Below are 22,040 nucleotides of genomic sequence, written 5' to 3'. Positions count from 1 at the left end.
TGACCTTCATGGTTTGTTTTTATTTGGGTTGACGTAAAAAGGAGAGGAGGATCTGTTCCCAGGATAATGACAGTTTGATATTGAAAATTATGATAGAAATATTTCACATTTCTTAAGTCTTAAGAGTATGAACACAAATATAGACAACAAGGACGCACATCTGACAATCTGTAGAATTTAGTTTGTGTGATCTTTACATCAGGAAGAATACCTCCTAATTCGTTCTACGCACAAAGAAAATCAAACATAATGAAATAAAGGAAACAGTTTAAAAAATGTTCATAATTTTTTCAGTTTTACAGTTTTTAGTTTTGCTGCATCCAAGAATTTGACTTAATCCATAAAATGACATTGCCATAGCTTCAGAAAACACAATGAAATGTTCCAAAACAGAATTTTAACCATAAATTATCTGCATTTATCATCAAATTTCACAAAGTCAAGAGAGAAAAACAATATGGCTCCCAACATTGCCACCCATCCAACCTCTCTGACACTTGTTTAACATCATATGCTTCACAATACCTGGTATTATTGCAGGGTTTCTGGACTGCACCATATTGTACAGGTGTTAAAACTAAACAAAAAGGATCACATTCATATTATGCAGCATACAGTTAGAATTATTATTTTTTTTACAGTTATTCACGTCATTCATGTCGATCAATGATTGTCTTATTAAAATAAAATCTGCAATAAAAAACATGGTCCAGTGAGAAACGCTTACACAACTTCTCCCGACTGTTTCTGCCAGAGATAACTGTAAGACTAAGTTATAAGACTAACCCTTTGTCTTCACATAAAATCGTTAGTTTCCTGATAAAACATGGTAAAACAAATGTAACTAAAATATATAGTTTCAAAATATAAAAGAAATGTTTGTATTTTTTTGGTCAAACATTTACATTCATGAACTCTCTGTAACAAAGTTGAGGAGAAAATGTGCACTTTGTGTATCTCAGCTGTCTTGAGGTCACTTTTTAAAGAGAGTTTCACGTTGACATTAATACATTTATACAGTCTGAACGCCTCTCCCAATTCTCTTTTAATAAAGGAATGTATGTATTTTTTAATGAATGGTTTATATGTAACAATCCATGATACCAAAGGAATGGCTGTGATGTGCTTTTTTTTACCAAAGCATATCTAATGTCAGTAAATAAGTAGGCTCCATATCTAATAAAATTCATCCAAATCAAATATAGATTTGTTGTAAAGAAAATATGTGCCAGCATTTTTTGTGCTTTTCTTGTGTACTTTGGCATCCCATCCACATGGGGGCAGTAGAGTACTGTATGACAGCAAAAAGTGATTTTCAGGAGAGGTCACTGGAGAAATTCTGGCCTCCAGGCAGCCACGTCCACTGGCTCAACATCTGGGACAAAAACAAGGAGTTTGTGTTTTTTAATAGTGATCACACACATACAGAGAAAAAACAACAAACCGCACCGCGCAGCTGTTTGTGTGTGCGTGTGTGTACCTCCATACTGCTGTCCGACTCCTGCATGGTGTCATGAAACAGACTCTGGAGTCGATTTTCAAATGTCCGGCTCTCCTCCACCAGAGACTCATCCCTGCAGACACACCCAGAGTGATTCATGCAGATGTTACTCACACTTTTGATAATAGTTTATCTCTGTTTGTGTGTTTGTGCCTTCTGAGGTTCTGATGGATGGTGGGGTGAGGAAAGCAAAATGAAGCAAGTTCAAAAATATTGTTTACAGTGGATGAGACTTAGACAATGAATAGAAAACTTCCCTCGCAAACTAGTGTGTGTGTGTGTGTGTGTGTGTGTGTGTGTGTGTGTCTAAATACACTCACAACTGCTGTAAGCTGTGTCTTGGAGTCGGTAGAGGCGGCACTGAAGAGGGGGTTCGTAATCCATCAGGACTCCCACTCATCGGGCTGCGAACTTTACTCTACACAAGATAAAATGATGCATTTGATTAATACACAGAACCTGCTTGATCTGAAAGATCTGTTTTGTTACAGACCTTTTTCTTGCATTTTCTTAAGCTTATTATATTGTGTTGTACAGCACTTTGGTCAACATGAGTTGTCATGTGCTCTATAAATAAACCTGACTTGACTATTATACTCTATTCATGAATCATTTATGAGTGTTGGAACCAATATAAACCTAATGTGAGCTGAGCTTGAGAATGAGTTAAATTCAATAGAACCACTTCCTGCTGTTGTATGATGTTTATTTTTAGCTTCGATTTCCTTTTGACCAGTTCCCTGAAATTATTAGGGAGCTGGGAAGTTATTAGTGTCGAAGAGGGAAGCATTCTGGATTTCCTGACAAGGTGCTTTAAACCCAGAAGGAAATGAGAAATTACGCTTGAAACCTTTTCTCCAGAGGGTTTCTTTGAGAAAAATTGGGAGATTTGGGAAGCATGTAATAGTTCATTGTAAATGTAATTAAAGGAGTCCTGAGTACCAAACTTGATTTATTAGTACAAAAATAAATATTCAGAGCACCACTTTAACTCAGCGGTTAAATCATGTGTCCCATATACAGAGGCCGCAGTCCTCGCTGCGGGGACCCCGGATTCAACTCCCACCCTCGGCCCTTTGCCACATGTCATTCCCACTCTCTTTTTCCAGGTTTCCAACACTATCCACGGTCCTCTCTCTAAATAATGGCATAAAAGGACAAAAAATACATTTAATAAAATAATATAAATATTCAACCTTTTCCCCATTGATGGATTAACAATTAAAGTGTTTGTAAAGGGATGATATTCAATGCTAATTGTAGTGTTATTTGTGGTTCTAGATGTTTTTGTAAAAGATTTAATTAAAAGTATGTTTGAAGAAGATAATTGTTAAGTTTTGAAAATGTGGTTTTTCTCATGACACATTTATCACATGACAGATCAATGTGTTGTATAGAAGGAAACTCAGGTATCACCCTGATGAAGGCAGATAGCTGAAAAGGCTTGCTTAAACAGCATGGTGCACTGATGAGGAGTTGTTTTACTGGTTTAATTTTCATATTACACATTAAATGGTTTGATTATAATCTAGAATGTTACATGCAATTATTAGGCATCGCTTAAAGGAGAGTGAAACTGTGTCTGTGAGTAGTTTGTGAATCCTCACACAGGCGACTTTGAGCAGGTTCCACAGCTCCTTCTGTCTCTTCTCCTGCAGGCTCATCAGGATCTGCTCGCTCTCCGCCATCCTCTGGACCACGCCCTCCACCTTCGGCAGCAACTCCATCACACGCTGACGGCACACTGCGGTCTTACTGCAAAACATACAACAACAGTGGTCCAATACAGAACTATGATCTATGTTATAGATGTAGAGCATTTCAGCAAGAAGCCGTTTATTAAAGACTGAGTGACATCAGTCACCGCAGACTGGCTGGCGTATTTTAAAAACAAATCTTTCATTAAGAAAAGGCTGTGAGTTTTTACACGTCTTTATAAGTTTCAGTATGCTCTTCATTAGGAGTTACAAATTTGCCACCTTAAACTTAGCCATCATATTAGAGCTGTAAATGTAAATCATCAGTTCATGTGTGTTCATTAGTCTGCCTGAAAGTACCTCTTCTCAGGACTGTGTGGGTGTCTGTACAAATTCTCTTTCCTGTTTATTTCTTAGTCTTTTAAGGCAGATATTTATGTCCTCATGGCAGGAAATGCACAGGTGTAGCTAATAACAATATTGAAATTAAATGATCTCTGAACAGTTACATTATTGCAGCCACCATTACAGTTCACGTCTGCGTTTTGCCTGTGTCACCATTATGATTCCATTTTTGATTTCTTACTTATTTCTTATTTCGACTTAAAACTCCGCTCAGTATCAAAGAGAGAGAGAGAGATCTATCCTGTCTTCTGACATCACACAATAACTACAACAACCATGGTTCCATGAAACCAATCAAAAACCATTTAGTAATAGGCAATGTAAGGTGTACTTTCCTAGATTTATAAAAGTAATACATATTATCATATAGTAAAACATGTTCTGCATGTAAATTGATGTCAAACTATGTCGCCAACTTTAATAGGTAGCTGTTCTCGTGCATCGTTTTCCACATTAGTTTAGTTTATATATACAAAGAGGCTGCGCTGCTGAGAGTTTTAATGCGTGTAAACATTCCAAATAAACATCCGTTAGTCTCAGTCAGCCATGTTTTTGTTTTTGTTTTGACGCAATGCACCTGTGACACTGCGTAAATTGGAAATTCCAACCTCTGACTTTGACTAAAAAACAGATTCAGCCCCAATCTGAGCAGAGGACACGACCTCAAACCACTAGTGTGGCTCTGCAGAGCCTTTAATTTATGGCCTTTGGCCCAACTTAAGAGACAGACAGTTTGGTTATTGTTTTCTGGGTTTAATTGAAGCCATGCAAACTATCTTGACAAAATGTATCATTTACTTAAATCAGCATGTAACTTCTGAATAAGTTCTGAATATTGGCCTCTAATTTCTTTGTATAAAAATAGGTTAAATATCATATCGACTATAAATAAAGTCACTACTATCTGATACAGTGTGGTTGTAAATTGACCCCAACTTTGCTCTACAACACTGTACAATGTTTCTGCCAATATCAAAAACATTTAATTCTCATTCAGCTCTCTAACCCAGTGGTTTTCAAAGTGGGGGCCGCTGCCCCCTGGGGGGGCCGCAAGGGGGAGCTAGGGGGGCCTCAGAAAATAGGAGAAAAAAAATTCAAAAAAATTCAAAAAAAAAAAATATATATATATTTTATTTATTTATTTTTTTTTTTATAACCATTTGTCCTGAACCTAACAACACGTAAACTGCCGTAATCTCGGGTTCTCAAATTCAACTATACAGAAAAATGCAAAAACATCCGGCAGAGGCCGATAAAACAGTAGACTTCTTCAGACGTAAAGAAGAGCATTTGGTCAGGCAATCTGCTGCATTCACACAGCAAGCTACCGTGCCGAGCGGGCCCTGAAGGCATCATTTTTCGCCTCATACCAGATTGCTCGTGCTAAAAAACCTCACACAATTGGAGAGGATTTGATTCTACCAGCTACCAAAGACATTGTCCGAGAATTGCTTGGTGAGGATGCTGCCAAAAAAATCGACGCTGTCCCACTCTCTGTTTTCTGTTGGTTTGGGGGGAAGAAGCTAATGCTGTTTGGGGGGCCTTGGCATGGAAAAGTTTGGGAACCCCTGCTCTAACCCATAACAACATTTGAACATTTAAATTAAAGGGCCAGTTCGCCAATTTTCAACCTCAGTCCTATCATGCTATTATGGGGAGTTAATGCCATTACGGTAGAAAAAAACACTATCCTCTCTCCAATGACCCCTGGAAAACCTCCGCCAGACTACATAAAAAGCATCATCTGGCTGAGGACAGGGAGCTCGCTAAACTACACTTTCTTAATCTAGGGCGCCCGCCTCTGGTATCATCAGTATATTCGTATTTTGGATTCTGCAGGGAAAACAGCAGTACTTCACTCCAGCGCCTCTCGCTGGGCCGTTACTTTTAGAGGGTGGGGGCGCAATGCATGATGGGTGTTGAATGAATGTAGAATGGGTGAAACCACAAGCTGTTTGTACAACTTTCTCCACAGCTATGGTGCCAATTACAAATATTATTGCTTCTATTGATTAAAGAGAACACCAGCTTTGACTGACAGTGGCTTTCCCAGGGAGGATGGCTCCTTAAAGATGTGCTTTGTATTAGGAAGACTGCATAAAACGCACTGATCTATGTGATGGAGTTAAATAAAAATAGCAAGTTTTGTGTGTGAGTACCTGAGATGTGTGTAAAAGTCTTTCAGCTTCCTCTCATAGAACTGCAGAGCCTTAACCACCAGGTGCACCAAGTCCTGACTGTCTCCTGGACACCTCTGGTCTGAGCAGAAGGAAAAGGAAAGCCACAAGTTTATTTTCACATGAAAACGCTGTTACGTGTGTTAGGTAAGAAAAGAACAGAAGCAAGTCGTCCAAACCTCGCGGTTTCTGTCGGAGTGTGCGGAACAGCTCCATGGCCTTTCCTTCACTGAGGAACGAGGAAAGAGGGAGGAGGAGAAATCAGGATCCAGGATCAGTAAAGAAGTTATTGTATCATTTTTATAGTGAAGTTTGGTTCAGGCTTACAGTGTGTCCAGGGTCTCCCCACTCCTCCACGGCTGTCTCTGCACATCTACTATGTCCTGCTGCAGATGCATCATCTCCTCCTCCAGCTCGCACACCTTGGCCTAGAGGACCCCACACATGGGTTTAAGTCTGTTTAAAGCACACACTCGCACGCACATGCATGCACAGAAACACACGCAACTGTACCTGACCACAGCTGACAGCAGTTTGCTCCATCTCCCTCCACACGCACAGGAGTTTCTCTGAAGCTCAATATTTAAAAAGAACAATATTAGTCAGTATGGAGATTAACTGTTGTAGACATTCAAGTTTGCTTTCCACCTGAGGTAAACAGCGCAACCAAACTTAGTTATAAATAATTATGTTTAAAGGACAGATTCATTGCAGCTGCAGTGTAAACTTCCTGCTATCTTTGAACATGTTTTTGTACCGATCCCAGTGGCTGTCTGCTCCTGGTATTTGTCCATGTCTATGTGCAGGCTGGTGGTGAAGAAGTCCAGCTTGGCCATGAGTCTCTGATACATGGACACCATCTCATTCTTCTGTTTGGAAAGTGAAGAGTTGTGTCTCAGCAGGCTCATGCTGAAAAGACGGAGAAGACATTAACTCGTGTTTAAATATGTGTATGTTACGTGTGGGAGTGTCTGTATTGTGTGTACAGTATATCCTACATGGCGGCTTTCTGCCCCTGCTGCAGTCTCTGCCAGTCCTCCTTCAGGGAGCGGATGGTGTGCCACGTCTGGCCGCAAATCCTCCTCAGAGGGCTGTAAGGCAGGACGTGCGTTGGCTTGCTTTCTGTGAAGAATGTCACGCACAGTCGGACAAAAACATAGGATGTTATGTCATAAAAAGAGCTTTTTCTTCCCCACAGTGTTTTCAATTCTTCATATAATTTGGTTTGTGATTCATACAACACTAAAAATATTTTCTTCTAATGAAAAAGTTTTAACTGTAAATGATGAATTCTGACGATTACCGGTAAATTGACATTTGAACGTTTTGTAAGAGCACTGTTTTGTCATGATAATTGTTTAAAAATATCTGCTGTTAGAACCTTGAGTAAAGCAAGCATCATAGTTAAAGTAATAATCTCAAAGATTTTCATGTAAATAAATGTCTGTTAAGTCACTATCTATCGCCAAATGAGGTAACACAATGGTCAATGAGCCTATGGCCCACTGATGAAAGCCTTTGCATTTGCAGTATATAGTAGAATTATGGACTGTGTGTCTGTGGCGACATTCGCAAAAAAAAATTACAAGCGGCGCCCAGTTAGTGACGCGTTTTCCATCACCCAGCAGTGGTTGGTCTGCCAGAGGGTAGGCGGATTTGTTTTAATATTGTTTGTTTGTCGCTGTGTACTCACGGACAAAGCGGATGTTTTCCGGCAGGGTGCGAGGAGCAAACTGAGGCTCATAACTGCAGGAGGAACGATCAAACAAAAACACCAGCGGCAGGTCTGTCCTTCGGCCGTCTATCTCCTACAGACACAGACAAAGATCAAAGCCTCAGTCCATTTCCAAATTATGCTTTAGACTTTTCTCTCAATGTTTTTTGAGTGTGTGCAGTGTTTATGTTGATATTACTGAGTAATCTATGGCGCACTGTGTGGCCAGTCCTTGTGGCTCCAGTGCTAGCCCCGCCTCCAGCAGCAGCTCCTGATTGGCTGCAGGGATTTTGGTGTCTTTTTCTATCCTCAGCTGCAGGTTTGCCACTGTCTCATCCTCCGAGACCGAGTATGTCAGGATCTTAGCAGACATCATGTTCAGGACATGAACCAGCTGAAGGGGGAAAAAGAAAGGTGAAATATATTGCAGAAAAAACAAATAAATGTGTGCACAATCCCTTCACACTCTATGAAAATTAAGTTACTTTTCTATAAACCTTATCTAGATGAGACCACTGATATCTGAGTTGTTTCACAAAAGAACAAAAGCACAGCTCAACACATGGGGAGGAATTAGACAAAGTGAAAGAATGTTTTAATGAATGAATGAATGAATGCACCTTAAGCTGCAGTATAACGTCCAGCTGGGAGAAGCAGTCGCTGGGCGTGGCCTTGGGGTCTTTGCCTCTCTCCTTAGGAGACCACTTCAACATCAGCTGCAGCCACCTCTCCAGTTTCTCTAATAACAGACTGACAAACAGCAGCTAAAATGTTAGACTGAGAGTATAAGGGTCTCTAATAAGCATTTTTACATGCATGTGTGTGTTGGTCATAGATAAAATCACCTGTTGAGGTTGTTGGGCTGGGGCAGATGTTTTGAGAAATGGACTTCCCCTAAAATGTCCTCATAGACGACAATATCATCTTCCTGCTTCATCATCAGTTTGTTGTGCCTAAAAAAGATGTATTATATGAGACAAAAAAAGGTTAAACAGGAGCATATCTTTCATAGTTTCATGCCAAGAACTGAACCTGAGAAGGAGTATTTTTCCTTTCTGTAGCTCAGACACCCCTGGAGTTTCATATCTTTCATTCATCGTATTAGCGAGGCACAAGGGGCATTGATGTTGGCATAACCCACATTTCCTGCAATTCTTCGCTTTAGTAACTCCTGTTTATTTATATATTCCTTGTGGGTTTCAATTTCTTCACGTAACAATAACATTTCTTTGGGATGGAGCTTATCACGGTGTACCATCCACTGTCAACGTCACTGTTTAGTCTTTTCGCTAACTCTATTCACACAAGCGCAAAAGGGAGAAAAAGGAGTACATGACACTTGAGAAGAGTGAAATTGTGGAAATTTCTGTCATGCATCATCCTCAAACTAGGTCGGAAAACATGACTTCACTTCATTCACGATGACTTTTGTGACATTTTAAGAAACAACAACTAAGTCAGAGTTGTTTTTAGAGGTGGTACTACCAAGGAACAGGCTGCCAGGTTGGTAAGAAAGGGCGAAATCCTGTGATACACTCAAACACCAAAGTCCCGAAGCTCCAGTAGTCCACAGTGACCGTGTATTTCTGTCTCTCAATGAGCTCTGGAGCCTAAATAATAGAAGAAAAAATTTTTTTAGCTGCTTCTGTAGAGAATATGATGAGAACATGACGTTTGAAAGGCTTTCACTTGTGTTTTAACACTTACTAAGTACTGAAGTGTCCCCACAAACGAGGTGCAAAGGCTGCTCTGGTCCAACTCTTTAGCATAGCCGAGATCGATGATCTTGTGAATCAACTAAGACAAGGGAAGACAAACACAAAGAGTGTAATATATATTTATTGCTGAAGCAATGTCACATGAGAGGGAGTGATGTTGTCCTGAATATCATCACAGCTGTGCAGATATTCAGTACAACATCACAACCTCAAGTGTGATATTGTTTTTATACAACAGTTATACAAGCGGCAAATAGTCGTAAACAGCAACAATCAACAGCTGATTACTTTTTGGTCCACCAACTCAACTAGTTCCACAACTTAACTGAAACTGGACTGTTGTTGCTTAGCAACCCAAACATTCTCCTGCACTCTGTGTCTACGGGTTACCACAGAGCAGTTTTTTTTAATCTGTTTGTTTTAATTAATCATCAACCAGTGAAATGAGAATCTGCTGTGTGATTCAGAGGTACCAGCACAATTAATGTAGACATAGACGGTCTGCTGTAACGTTAATTAACAGTATTCAGAACACAAGGCTGAGGCTATAATAAAACAATATAAACAATTTGAATAAATAGTTTTATATTTTGGGAAATGTTTATGGGGTTTCTGACTGAGATAAGATGATCAATATCACTCTTGAATCTGGTTGCCTGGCTGTGTTTGGAGCCAAGAAATAATCCAGCACATCACCAGCTAAAACTTCGGCTTTTGTAGTGATAAAACAAACAGGACATAACACTTTAATTAATGAGCTTAAGAAAGACTGGTAGGTGGTTTTGTTACTGTCTGACACCGACCCAGCCTAGCTGTTTCCTCTTGTTTACAGTCCCACTTGCTAAGCTATGCTAACCAGCTACTGGCCCTTTCTATGAAAGATACGATATCGGTATCATCTTAACAAATTGTCCAACTGTTTCTTAAAATCCTGATAGACTCAAGAATAATGAGCAGAAATCAGTTTTTAAAGCTTTAGTGTCCATTTGTGTACAATGCTTTTTGTCTTAAAATCCTCCCAAACCAAATATGTACGTTGGGTTCTGTACTGTCAAAAACAAGTGCTCATACAAAACTAATAAACTTCCTATAGTGGTGTTTGGTGCAACTTCTATAAAACAGCAGTGTGCATAAACATGAGTATATAACCTCTTTAATATGTCTGGCCTCATTTATACAACATTCTTTATGTTACTCAGAGTCCTGCAGGCTGGAGGCCACGTGAAAATGAAGGCCAGCAGAGGAAACTGTATCCCTAAAGTTCTTTGTCACTGCAAGGAGAAGTAAAATGATTCAGTTTGCAAAATGTAATATCCAGAGCAGCGACACTGTGCTCAGCTGGGGAGGCAAAACACGTGGATGTGAGAGACGAGTCTCCTGCACTTTTGCCACAAAAGCCACACATAAACTGCCCCTCTGTTGTGGTTTGGGTGTATTTGTCATAACAAGATGCTTAACAATGTCTTTAACTCACTCGCTTCTCTCCCTGCTGCAGCACAATGTTTTCTGGTTTCAAGTCTCTGTGGATGATCCTCTTATTGTGGAGGTAGGTGAGAGCTGAGGCTGAAGGGACAAAGAAGAATAGGTACAAATTAAGAGAATAAGAGTCAGGAGAGTGCAGATTAAGAGTTGCATGCATTCAAATTATGAGCCCAAGATTTATATCTTACTCTTATTCTGCAGGCTGTTGTAGAGGAACACCACAGTTATACAGGAGTATTTTAGTAAACTATTCCAAGCCCAGTCATGACTACACATTGTGAGACTCGTGAGAGACAGTCAGACAAATAAACAAGATAAATGGCTTTTTCATTCTATGTATTCTTCTCTTCTTTGTCAAATCTACTCCCTACCACATTACCCACAATGCAATTCGACTCCTGACAGTTTGGTCGCTGACTCATGTATGTTACTCTGTTCTTGCATTAAGCCATTAACTTTAATCTGAAATGAGGAGCCGGCAACAGAGGTCTGGTGGGTTCACAGTTTGTAACTCCACACCCCCAGACCATAGACTGTATAAAAAGATGGACGACATGACAGCTCCCTAAAAGTGAAGCCAAAACATGTCGAGCGCCCCCTGCTGACTGGCTGCAGTACAGGTCATAAAGCCCGCCTCCTCCATGTTAACAGATGGGACATGAGTCAAACTATAAAATCAAAATACACATCAAATACATTTTTCTCGAACATGGTTTCTGTCATTATAGTTAGTTCTTATCATGCTGATTTACGTCCAAGTGTTTATTTTTCTGAAAAGTTTAGTATTAATTGGTTATTTAATGCTGTAAAAAGGATGATTGACAGCTCTGTTGACAAATATGGCGATCTGTTCTGGATTAGCAGAGTAGAGGAGGAACGGCGAGAGGAGACGTAACTAAAACAATCACGATAGTCATTGACGTTTCCATATCTGTGAACGTCTGCTTCAGACCAAAACAAAGAAGCTGTTCTGCTGTTAAACACGCCGACGTGCCGGATCCTGGCTGTTTTTTTTTTCAGTAATGTGTGTGTTTTGGTTAGTAGAAATGGCTACGACGGCTGCACCTGCTAATCCCTTCTACGCAGACTCTGGCTCCAAATGACGTCAACATTGCCAGATGGAAGCGCCTATCACGGGGGCTATTTTGGCATCAATTTCGTACAATGATAGCAGATGGAGACGCGTCGTCTATCTATATATCGTCATTGCCCCAGACCAACAATGCCTCAAGTCACATCAATTGAGGCTATCTATCAGACTCTGTGCAGTTCCCTTTGGTACTACAACTTTTTTTTTCTACATATGCAGAAGTGTGGCCCTTTAAATAGTAATCTAACACCTGGTTTAAAAGCAAAAGTTTCAGGTGGGTTTTTCCCTGACCCCCAGCATCACTCATGTATATGTTTAGAACCCTGATCCTTTGCACCAAACAGATGTTGCAGTATACTGACACACAATAAAATACACTCATATTATAATAAAGTAATTGATAAAGTCTCTCAAATGCACTGAAGATTAATAAAAGTGTATTTATTGAAAATTTAAGGAGAAGAAATTACAGATATTTGTGTTAAAATGTGGTTGGTTGAAGCAAAAAAAGTAAAAAAATAAAAATGAACCTACACCTAAAGTCTGCTTAGAGTAACAAGGTATTTTCACTTTGTTACAATACCAAGTTTGACCACAAGAATTACAGCTTTCGCTCTTTAAAAAAGTAAATAAAAATCTCTTGTTTATGCTGACTAACAGTGGTGTCTCGTCTCACGTTGCAGCAGTGATGTACACTCCAGGACCCTGTGACATCACTGTTGGTGAGCTCACTGGTGAAACTGGCTTGATGTTTTAAACTAGAAAAGGACAGTCAGATGTTATGTAACTCTTTAATAAGTCCCATAAGAGGATAGACCTTTATTTACATTCTACAGCCGTTAATCGGCCGGAACTGAATGAATGAGTTTTGTCTCAACGTACACCTGAAACTGTAATGTCACCTTACTTGTGCGTCAAAGTGTGACTAGTGTGTGTGCTGGCGAGGCGTGTTTAACAAAGCGGAACCTCGTAACCTTTGGGCACCTAACTGTGCGCATGTGTGTGAGTGTTTGGGTGTGGGTGTGCATGCCTGTGTCCTTACCCTCGCTCGTGAAGCAGTTTAAAGAGGGATCACTCATTATCAGGAAACGTCCACCAGTGGGTAACAGGAAAAGGGAGTTTCAGCGTGAGTGTGTGTGTGTGTGTGTGTGTTCTGTTCATGTTTATGTGTGTGTCTATTCTCCACTGTACATATTTGGATCCATACCACATGTGTCCTCTTTCAAACCTGTTTATGCAGCGTGTTATATACAGTGTGTGAATGATATGACATTAACATTAGTGTCCGATCATTTACGTAAGCCTCGGTGTGAATGTGCGCGATCGCCACGCTGACTAAGAGGTTGGTGGTTTGGGGTCATTGATGACATCATGATACTGGTCACCACCACAACTGCTTCCTTGATACGACAGGAAACTTATCACTGCCGGCTCACTCAATCGGACAATAAATCTATCACATGATGTTTGATACTCACAGATGTCACATAACAGAATGAGAACGGATCCCTCCCTCAAGCCACAGCAGTTCTCCAAGAGGTTCAGATACTGCAGAGAGCACAGACACTTGATACTTCAATAACATCAACCATGGGAAGAAAGCAATACAAGCACAGGGTTTCTCAATCTGTCGTCTTTCTAAACATTTTAGAGCCATTTGTTGGCTTTTATGTCCTTCATGACTTTGTGTTTATATGGGATTATGAGAACACCATCCCAGCTATCATTTCTCTTATTTCAAAGTGGCACTTTCCTTGTAAAGTCTGATTTATTTTAAATTAAACAATATATTTAAAGTGTTCTACAGTCGGAAACTTGTGGCAGGACCGGCAAAAGAGGACAGTGCAGTTTTCCGCTCTCTGTCCACACTAACCACTACATCTGACTCGCTTACTTTTTGACCATCTGGGATGCTTTGAAATTTTTATGACACTGCTGTTTGGGATGGTTGGCATTTTCCTCCTCTACTGGCTGCCTGCTGCCAACACTGTCTTTAGCCTCAAGCTGCACACTCAGATGGTTTTGGACAAAAGAGCGGCTCCTGCTCTTCAACCGAGAGGAAGTGCAAACGCTCGCCTGCGTGTCAGGCCAGACAAATCAGAAATCGTGTGAGAATATCTTAAAGCCCCTGTGAGGACTGTCTGTTCACTGTCTATGAAACAGACTGACATGAATACTGATTGCTCTATATGACCTACAAAAGCAAACCAGACCATCAGCGACAAGATTGATTATTTCTATGTAGTTATTTTTAATGCCTGAAACAGCTGGCGGGGGGGTAGGTGTCAGACGAAGCGATTAACTGCACGCTGCCTTCGTTTACATTTTCCAGGGCAAAGGTTTAAGGTGAGAGATACATATGACTGTTAAAGAAAGCAGGATGAGTGTTAAAAAACACCACTTAAGCATGTACAGGACAAAATCAGCAAAGAGATAAGAGGTACGGCTTTGTCCACAGGGGGCGCCAAAATCAACACAAACCTTCCTCACAGGAGCTTTAATCCAAAACATTTTGCTGTCAAACCCTAATAATTTTAGACTCTAATCGGAAAGAAGGGCACTGAAGGTTCATAAAGCCAAAACATATTAATGCCGGCTTCTGAGAGTTATAAAACCTTATTATTCTTTAACCTTATTTTTTAAAGATTTTTTAAAGCCATTTTTGCCTTAATTAGTTAGGACAGCTGAAGAGAGACAGGACATATGGGGAGAAGAGAGTGAGGGATGATATGCAGCAAAGGGCCAAGGGCTGGAGTCACTGAGCTAAACCAGCTCCCCTCTTTTACCTTAATTATCTTTTACGTTTACCTTTCTCAGATCTCCTCCCTGGCAGTACTCCATTGCCAGCAGTGGCGGATGATTGTCGGCCACCAGCTTCTGCATTTCCTCAGGGACCTCCCTGGCTGCAACAACGTTAACATGCTCCAACCTGTGTGAGTAAAGATGAGCAGACATCAGTCAGTGGGGGTGCACACATTTATATCATATCATACTTTTATTAGCACTAAGACATTAATTTCCAACATAATCCTGCTGCCATTGTTGCATTTTAGACATTAAAGATTGACAAAAGTGGAAGTGGAAATTGATGTCATGAGAAAAGATAATCCAAGAAAAATGGAGAATCCTGACCAAATCTAGATCTAGACTGTACTTTCTAGACTACAATGTCCCAATATCTGGTTACAAATTTCAACAATTTGAGATCATTTTACTCCATATGAGACTTAAGAAATAACAATACATGTTTTACAAGAAAAAAGAAAAGACTAGGAGGATTTAGTGCAGAGAAAACATCCTCACACCCAAATTGTGAACCACTGACAGGCCAACTTGTGAAGTAACAAGATATACAACTTTCACAGGACACACCTGCATCACATCAGTCAGAGATGTAAACTTCAATCTTGAATCTGTTCTCCACTGCTGATGAACTTATCTAAAACGTCATCCTTTCACTAGAACTTGCTAACCTCATCACGCGTCACTTAATAAACCATACAAACGATTACATAACCCATTTCCCCTCCGATCACTGACGTGCTCTGTTATTCTCTCTGTTGCTCATTCTTCGCTGTGTCTTAACTCTGATTGTAACATGTGTTTCTGGTGGATCACAGGATCAGGAACCTCATTAAAAGAACAAAGGGAAAATATAAAGATAACAAAGGCAAACTGATACCAGATCCAACAGGAAGGTGATTTAGACTGTAACAATAACATTGAACAACATGTACTCAGTGTGTTGGAGCAGCTACGATAACAGGGGACAGATGTCAGTCATCACCAGAATAATCAGCCATGAACACGTGTTTTCTTCTTTAAACATCTATATGGTTTAGTAAATATAAATGATGAACCTTAAATTTATTCAAAGCAGTAAAGTCAGTTTTTGATACTAAAGGACTCTTTGTGTTAAACCTGAGGTGTAAAATATTTTAGCTTCTTTGAAAACACATTTTGGCGAGTATTAATGGAAAAGGAGTAAAATAGTGAAAATGCATAATGACAATAATCATATTATGATGAACATATTTTGTACGAACACATTCAGGAGAAGAAGAATTAATGTAAAGTACAAGCTCTATAAACACACAATAACTGTAAAACATTGTCAAAGTGATGTGTTATTCGGTATATGTGTGTTTGTACATCTGTGTTAAGTAGCTGTGATCATATAATTTGTAGGTTGCCATGTATGCGTCGCCTGCACTGCGGTTTCTCCCTGAGTTAGCGTGGGTGCACAGAGGGTTGTGGTTGTGACCATGTCTGTCTGAAAACAACACACTTGTTAAACTGGGATTAGGAAAAAATGGTTTTATACTCATGTATGCACCAAATCACATACTCATACACACACACAAATGTACTAGTCAGAAGTGACGTCTCACTGATCGTCCTGGCCAAGATGTGCAGCAGCACAATTACAGACATTAAATACAATATGGAACGATGTTAAATAAAAAAAGAGAAACATCTAAAAACAATCAAACCCCACACAAGCTGCCATCCACCTCGATTGACCCGACACACAAACTGAAATTGTTAATAGACAACACAGACATCCGTGGAAATGAAACAGAGCAAAAGCAGAATGAGGAGGCGGCACATCGTCAGAAAACCACCAACAAACCGAAATAACCCAAGCTTCCATGCTGTCCTAATTATTTAATGTCTTCTTGTGTGAGTTTTTACTATTTCAGGACACAAATTAAGTTCTTTCTATTTTGAGAAAACTTGTCAAACAGACGGGTACATGAAGTCAAACGTCAAACTCACAAGCACGAAGCTTGTAATGGAATGTACCTCTGTGAGTCACAGCACGTCAAACCAAAAAAAAGACTCCAACACCAAAAACACAAGCATGAACGAGTTTGGAAGGTAAGAAAGAAACAAGGGAGATCACCGATTTCTTTGGAAAAGTTCAAGAACTTATGTGTCATACTCTAAGATGCATCTCATCTGCGGAAAAACAGACCATTTGGCAAACAGAGACACGAACTTGGGCAAGATGATGAGGTCGAACAAAAAACAAACATAACTGTTTGGAAATCTGGTCTTTTTGGACGTAAGAGCACCGTCTGTAAGCCTCTGTAGGAATTAAACTGGAACTGACAACATTTTGTACCTTTTTTTACATATTAATAAAGAAATGTCCATATTTTTACAATCATCCTAACATAACCTTTAGGCAGGTCCTGCTTTCTTACCTAATCCTGAGGGCATGGTCTGTGTCTGAATCTACTTATGTCCTGCTAGTGTTCCTGCATTTCTGTTTATAGCACAGGAAATACAGCTGGAGTGGGTCCTGGTTTCCTATTGGTTCAGACACAGAACATAGAACATAGACAAGGACCCTGGTTGCAAGTCATCCCCCTCTCTCTCTACCATGTTTTCTGTCTTCATGTTCACTGACTAAAAAGGCAAACTGGTTGGCTTCTGCTGTGTGTCCTTTACATATTAGAAGGTGTCGGGGGCCTAAATGGAACCTTATATTCCCTCAGAGCAAATACAGACATGGTACCAATATTACACATCTTTATAAAAGATGTACAAAAGACAAAAAAAGACTACATGGAATTCTGAAAAGAAAACACAAGTGCTTATTCTATGTCAACATACAAAAACCGTCTATCAAGTAATGACTGAATGCATTAAAGAGTGAAACTGACTTCTTCATGATCTGGATCTCCAGACACCATCTGTCTTTGTTTCTCTCGCTCAGCTCCTGACGGCACTGCTTCACGGCGATCTGTTCCTCTGTGTCCTGAAAAAAAACACACACACGTAGAAATTGGATTGCAATACGATGCGATACGTGGCCCACGATAATATCACGAGAGGCGATTCTGCGATAATTGATCTTTTACAAGACAATTACATAATGATACATCACGATATGTGAGTTACGCTGTGAATCAAAATCGCAGGGAAATCTGTTTTTTATATTTTTGAATTAAAATATCGATATTTGGTGTCAGCCCATCGATAATTGTATTGCATGACCTCATATATAGCATTTTCAATTTATGTTACAGTTCATTGTGAAGTTCCAATAAGAGCTGCATCTAAATATTATTTTATATTTAGTATATGTGACAGTAATCTTCTTGATTTTGTTATTATTTAGTATCTGGTCTATAAAGCATCAGAAAACAGTGGAAATTTAAGAAGCTGGAATTGTTTTACATTTACATTTAAATATTTGAATAATTTCATAACTTTTGGTTGTTTGAATAATCAACTAATTGACTAGAAGTTGCAGCAGTTTGATATTATATTATGTACAACAGCAACACATCAATTAATTTTAATTGTGGCCGAGACATTTTCATTTCATTAAAATATTTCCAATACACGTTACAGATGTTCTATACACATTAGCATGACGGTAAGGTATTTCATTAATGATACAATAAACAGAGTTAATGCAAGGAGAGGGAGTAAAGTGAAATCCATGACACACACACACACAAAAACTGTACATGTCTGGCGACACAAACACTCAAACGCTTGCCAGAAATGATGAGCAACACCAGTACATCCCACTTCCTGTTTCTCATAACATCATCAAGGAAAAGGCCCCACCTTGCTTCCCATCACTTGATCAATTAACTAATAATAGGTCACAGTATTGTCATTAATACAGGACATTTCCTCTAGCGGAAGTTGAGTCATCACAGTGCCAGCGGTGCCCTCTTTGGTGAGGTAATTTCCGACTGCTTTTCCCATTGCCTCTTAATCCCGGTTGGCACTGATAATCACTGATTGAACTGTTCAACAATACACCATTCACTCTTGAACACTGCTTCCTTTATTACTGTAAATAGCAGCACAATTTAATTATACGAGTCTATCAATCTTAATTTTGTTGAATTTGAGATGTTTCTCCAAGAGATAATTTCCTGAGTCCTGTACAACAGTTTCTGACTCCTCATCACTTGTGTATCTTTATTCACATGATGACGCTGCCTGGTCCGAAGCCAGCGGTAAGTCCGATTTAAACTAGAGCGTGAGTAACACAACTGAGGAACAGCTTAATAGAGAGGAAGAGGAAGGTCCACTAAGAAGGCGTGTTCATACTCCCATACTCCCTGTCGCAAATGATGAGAGTCTACAATGCTCTCATCCTGTGACTTACAATGATATCATTAAAACAGACACTATTTGTATTAGGTTAGGTGTAGGCAGCTTCCTGGACTGATCTTACAGTCATTACAAAAAATAAAACGGTGCAGGTGAAAACCCATTCTCAAGTCCAAAGGTAATGCTCTTTTTAAATACCCTGGTTTTGTATTGGAACAGCTTTAATTTACATGTGACACACATCTTTTTCCTGACAACAGAAAATCAACAACAATTGAAGTGTACGTTTCTCATTGGGAGTTTTGTGTGTAGTCTTTATGCATGTGAATAGGATTTGCACAGGAAACTTTTTTCATTATTTCCAATTTTTGTAGGGCAGACTTTTTTAAACTATGAGCAATTTTGCTTCAAAAATAGTTCTTCACATCTGAATCAACACGTCTAAAACCAAAGACAAGACGCACCTCTTCTCAGATTCAGAGCTTTCTGAGGAAATCATTATCTCCTCCACCATTAATGGACTGCCAAAAATGTGATAAAAAAACAGACAAAATCAAATTCCTTCAAACGCATCATCATCATGTTTTTAAGTACTCTTCAGTATCAAAGTGTACAGAGATAGTTGTCTGTACATCCATGGGTGTGACGCAAACAGGTATGTGTAATAGCAAATTTGGCATTCTTTTAATTCTTTTCATTTTGCAAAATGAGATAAATTATAGGTTAAAATGGGTCTCAAGGTTTCACCCACAGCTACAACTGACTGCATGGTAGCATTATACTTTCAGATTACATCCCCCAAAGCCCCCAACATTAGGGAAACTGTGGGGCAGCTTTGGTAGAGGAGGTAGAGCAGGTCAACCATGAATTATGGGTAAGGCAAACCAAACCAGGAATCAGAATTTTTTTTCGGAGACACTTTGAACTTCCAGGATTTAAATCTGCATTTTTTTTTATCTGTAATTTGTTGTCATTTTGATTACCTGTTTATTGCACTGATAAAGTTGTCACTGTCTGCTGGGGATCATTAGCAGAATAACTTTAACGATCTTGCTTCAAATGCACTGATATTTTTAGTCGGTGTAATAGTTTGTATCATTTAAATATGGATTTCCAGCCCCTCAGTCTACTATCATATCTTCACACAGTAACAAACAAAAAGAAATAACAGTGTGTTAAAGTGTGGGGACTGTGTACCTTATTTTGCCATCTTGTGACATTTCCAAAGCCTCCAGTGCCCAGCCGCTCCTTCAGCTCCCAGGACCCACAGCTCTGCGGCTGCTGCAGGGGGACTCGGTTCATGGCCTCAGCTGGTATTCCTCAGCTATAACCAGTACATAAACAACAAGAATTAAGATTAGCAGTGAAACAAACACCAATAAACACAAATATTGGGTTAATGTAATAAAATTGAAAAAAATTTAATTAAACATAGAGAATGCATGTAGTCCCAGTGCTGACTGTTGTCCAATCAAATAACTATGTCAGGAATCACTATTGTATATAAAATAATATGTTAGTTAGTATGCTTATTTAGTTACACCACTATATGCTGCTTGTTGAACTGTTGTATAAAAGCAATATCAAGCTCTCTGCCATGCTGTTGTATTGAATATCAGAATGATGACTACATCACAGCGATGCTGATATTCAGTACAACAGCACGGCCTAGAATGTGATATTGCATCAGTGTAAAAAGCGCAGGAGTAACAAAAAATGGAATGTTCATAGTGGCTAAATTGAACTTCAGCTTGAGGGTCATGTTAATTTTATAAATAACACCTGTCCCTTGTAAGGATGACTGCAAGGGAAAGGCTTATTGAAGTGCAGCAAATACCACTGATATTCATCAAGTAATTTAAAAAGTGTTCCCATTATTTATATAGCCGTGGCGGCTATGGCTCAGAGGTAGAGTCGGTTGTCTTTCAATCGGAAGGTCGAAGGTTCGATCCCCAGCTCCCTCAGGCTACATGTCGAAGTATCCTTGGGCAGGACACTGAACCCCAAATTGCTTATGAATGTGATATCTGATTGACAGTTGGGCACTTTACATAGCAGCCTCTGCCATCAGTGTGTGAATGGGTGAATGTGATATGTAGTGTAAAAGCAGCTTTGAGTGGTCGCAAAGACTAGAGAAGTGCTATATAATAACAGTCCATTTTACCATATGTCCAATATCACTGACAAAGTTATTCACTTAGAACAAATCTTGTCTTGTTGGTTGAAAATATTTGTCTGTTTTTGTAAAGATAGTAGCAATGTTATTGGCTGAAATAGCCTGTTGTAAATATTAACATCAGTAGTGGCTTAAAATGTTCCATATCTGTCAGTCACTATTTGATAAAGCAAACGTTGTATAAAAAAGGCTTAGTGTTGTTTTCTACACCAATTGCAACTATACCGGTTAAATATACAGCACAGACTCTATGAAAGTGTAAGTAGTCAGGTCCAGCTTTAAAAAGCTTGTATATACCTTTATGTATTAGCCTAATATACTGTTTTTACTGTAAATATCCCACAGGCTGTTAGCAGGCCTTTCAGTGCTCTAATACCAGCCTGGACAACACTGCAGGTAAAGTACATACATCAACAAAGCTGCTTCTGTTTTCCACCCTATGCTGTACTGTTTATATTGATAACAAAAGAGTCCATTAAAACATAATTTATTAGGCTACTTTTCTTCTCGTTCCTGTTTTCTTAAGTTATTACAAAGTAGCTACTGTCTCGTAGCTACTCGAATGTTATTTTCATGCAGACAGGCGCTTCCACTAAACGCAGATGCTAACGAGTATTAACTCAACTATAACCTACCTTATAATTCGTAGGGCGGGTTCACCTGAATTTATCTAAACATTGAGTAAATTCGGTCTTTAAACAGGTTAAATTTTAAAACACTGCAGTAGTAATTTTGGCGACACAACAAATCTCCCAAAACTTTCTACTTCCTGATACTCATGTTTCCTGTAAACCTGAAGAGACCCGCCCACGAGGAGGCAGGGTATCCGGCTCAGGTCTCCAGCTGCTGCTTTCATGATGTGGATTTTAAATAACTTTGTACCAACGATTATATTTATATAATAAAAATACGTTTCATTAAATAAACTTAGCTTGAATTGGCTCAATGGGACAGTTTGAAACAGATTATTTTTAAATATACTACAATGAAAAAA

General features: G+C 39.3%; 1 protein-coding gene across 2 annotated transcripts; it reads right to left on the bottom strand.

Annotated features, from left to right (window-relative positions):
• Positions 1-12: 12 nt before the first annotated feature.
• Positions 13-21,803, bottom strand: ikbkb (inhibitor of nuclear factor kappa B kinase subunit beta). Of its 2 annotated transcripts, none has more exons than XM_069682325.1 (22): positions 21,682-21,803; positions 20,068-20,194; positions 17,457-17,551; positions 14,593-14,713; positions 13,263-13,332; positions 10,687-10,775; positions 9,202-9,291; positions 8,980-9,104; positions 8,340-8,447; positions 8,115-8,244; positions 7,694-7,888; positions 7,474-7,588; positions 6,779-6,902; positions 6,538-6,689; positions 6,294-6,355; positions 6,108-6,208; positions 5,960-6,009; positions 5,763-5,862; positions 3,109-3,256; positions 1,822-1,919; positions 1,481-1,574; positions 13-1,375 (listed from the first exon to the last, which is right to left on the bottom strand). In XM_069682325.1, exons 2-22 carry the CDS (start codon positions 20,170-20,172, stop codon positions 1,316-1,318), a joined length of 2,232 nt encoding a protein of 743 aa, XP_069538426.1. In that variant the 5' UTR covers positions 20,173-20,194; positions 21,682-21,803; the 3' UTR covers positions 13-1,315. The 2 variants fall into 2 exon arrangements, with proteins under 2 accessions (XP_069538426.1, XP_069538427.1); XM_069682326.1 differs by having other exon boundaries at positions 6,294-6,349.
• Positions 21,804-22,040: the final 237 nt, after the last annotated feature.

Source organism: Semicossyphus pulcher, unplaced genomic scaffold, assembly GCF_022749685.1.
Source record: "Semicossyphus pulcher isolate SPU_LCO1_2020_fin unplaced genomic scaffold, fSemPul1.0.p SCAF_6, whole genome shotgun sequence".
NCBI classification, from domain to species: domain Eukaryota; kingdom Metazoa; phylum Chordata; class Actinopteri; order Labriformes; family Labridae; genus Semicossyphus; species Semicossyphus pulcher.
Note: the sequence above shows the minus strand (reverse complement) of the source record. Positions and strands in the feature narration are given on the sequence as shown.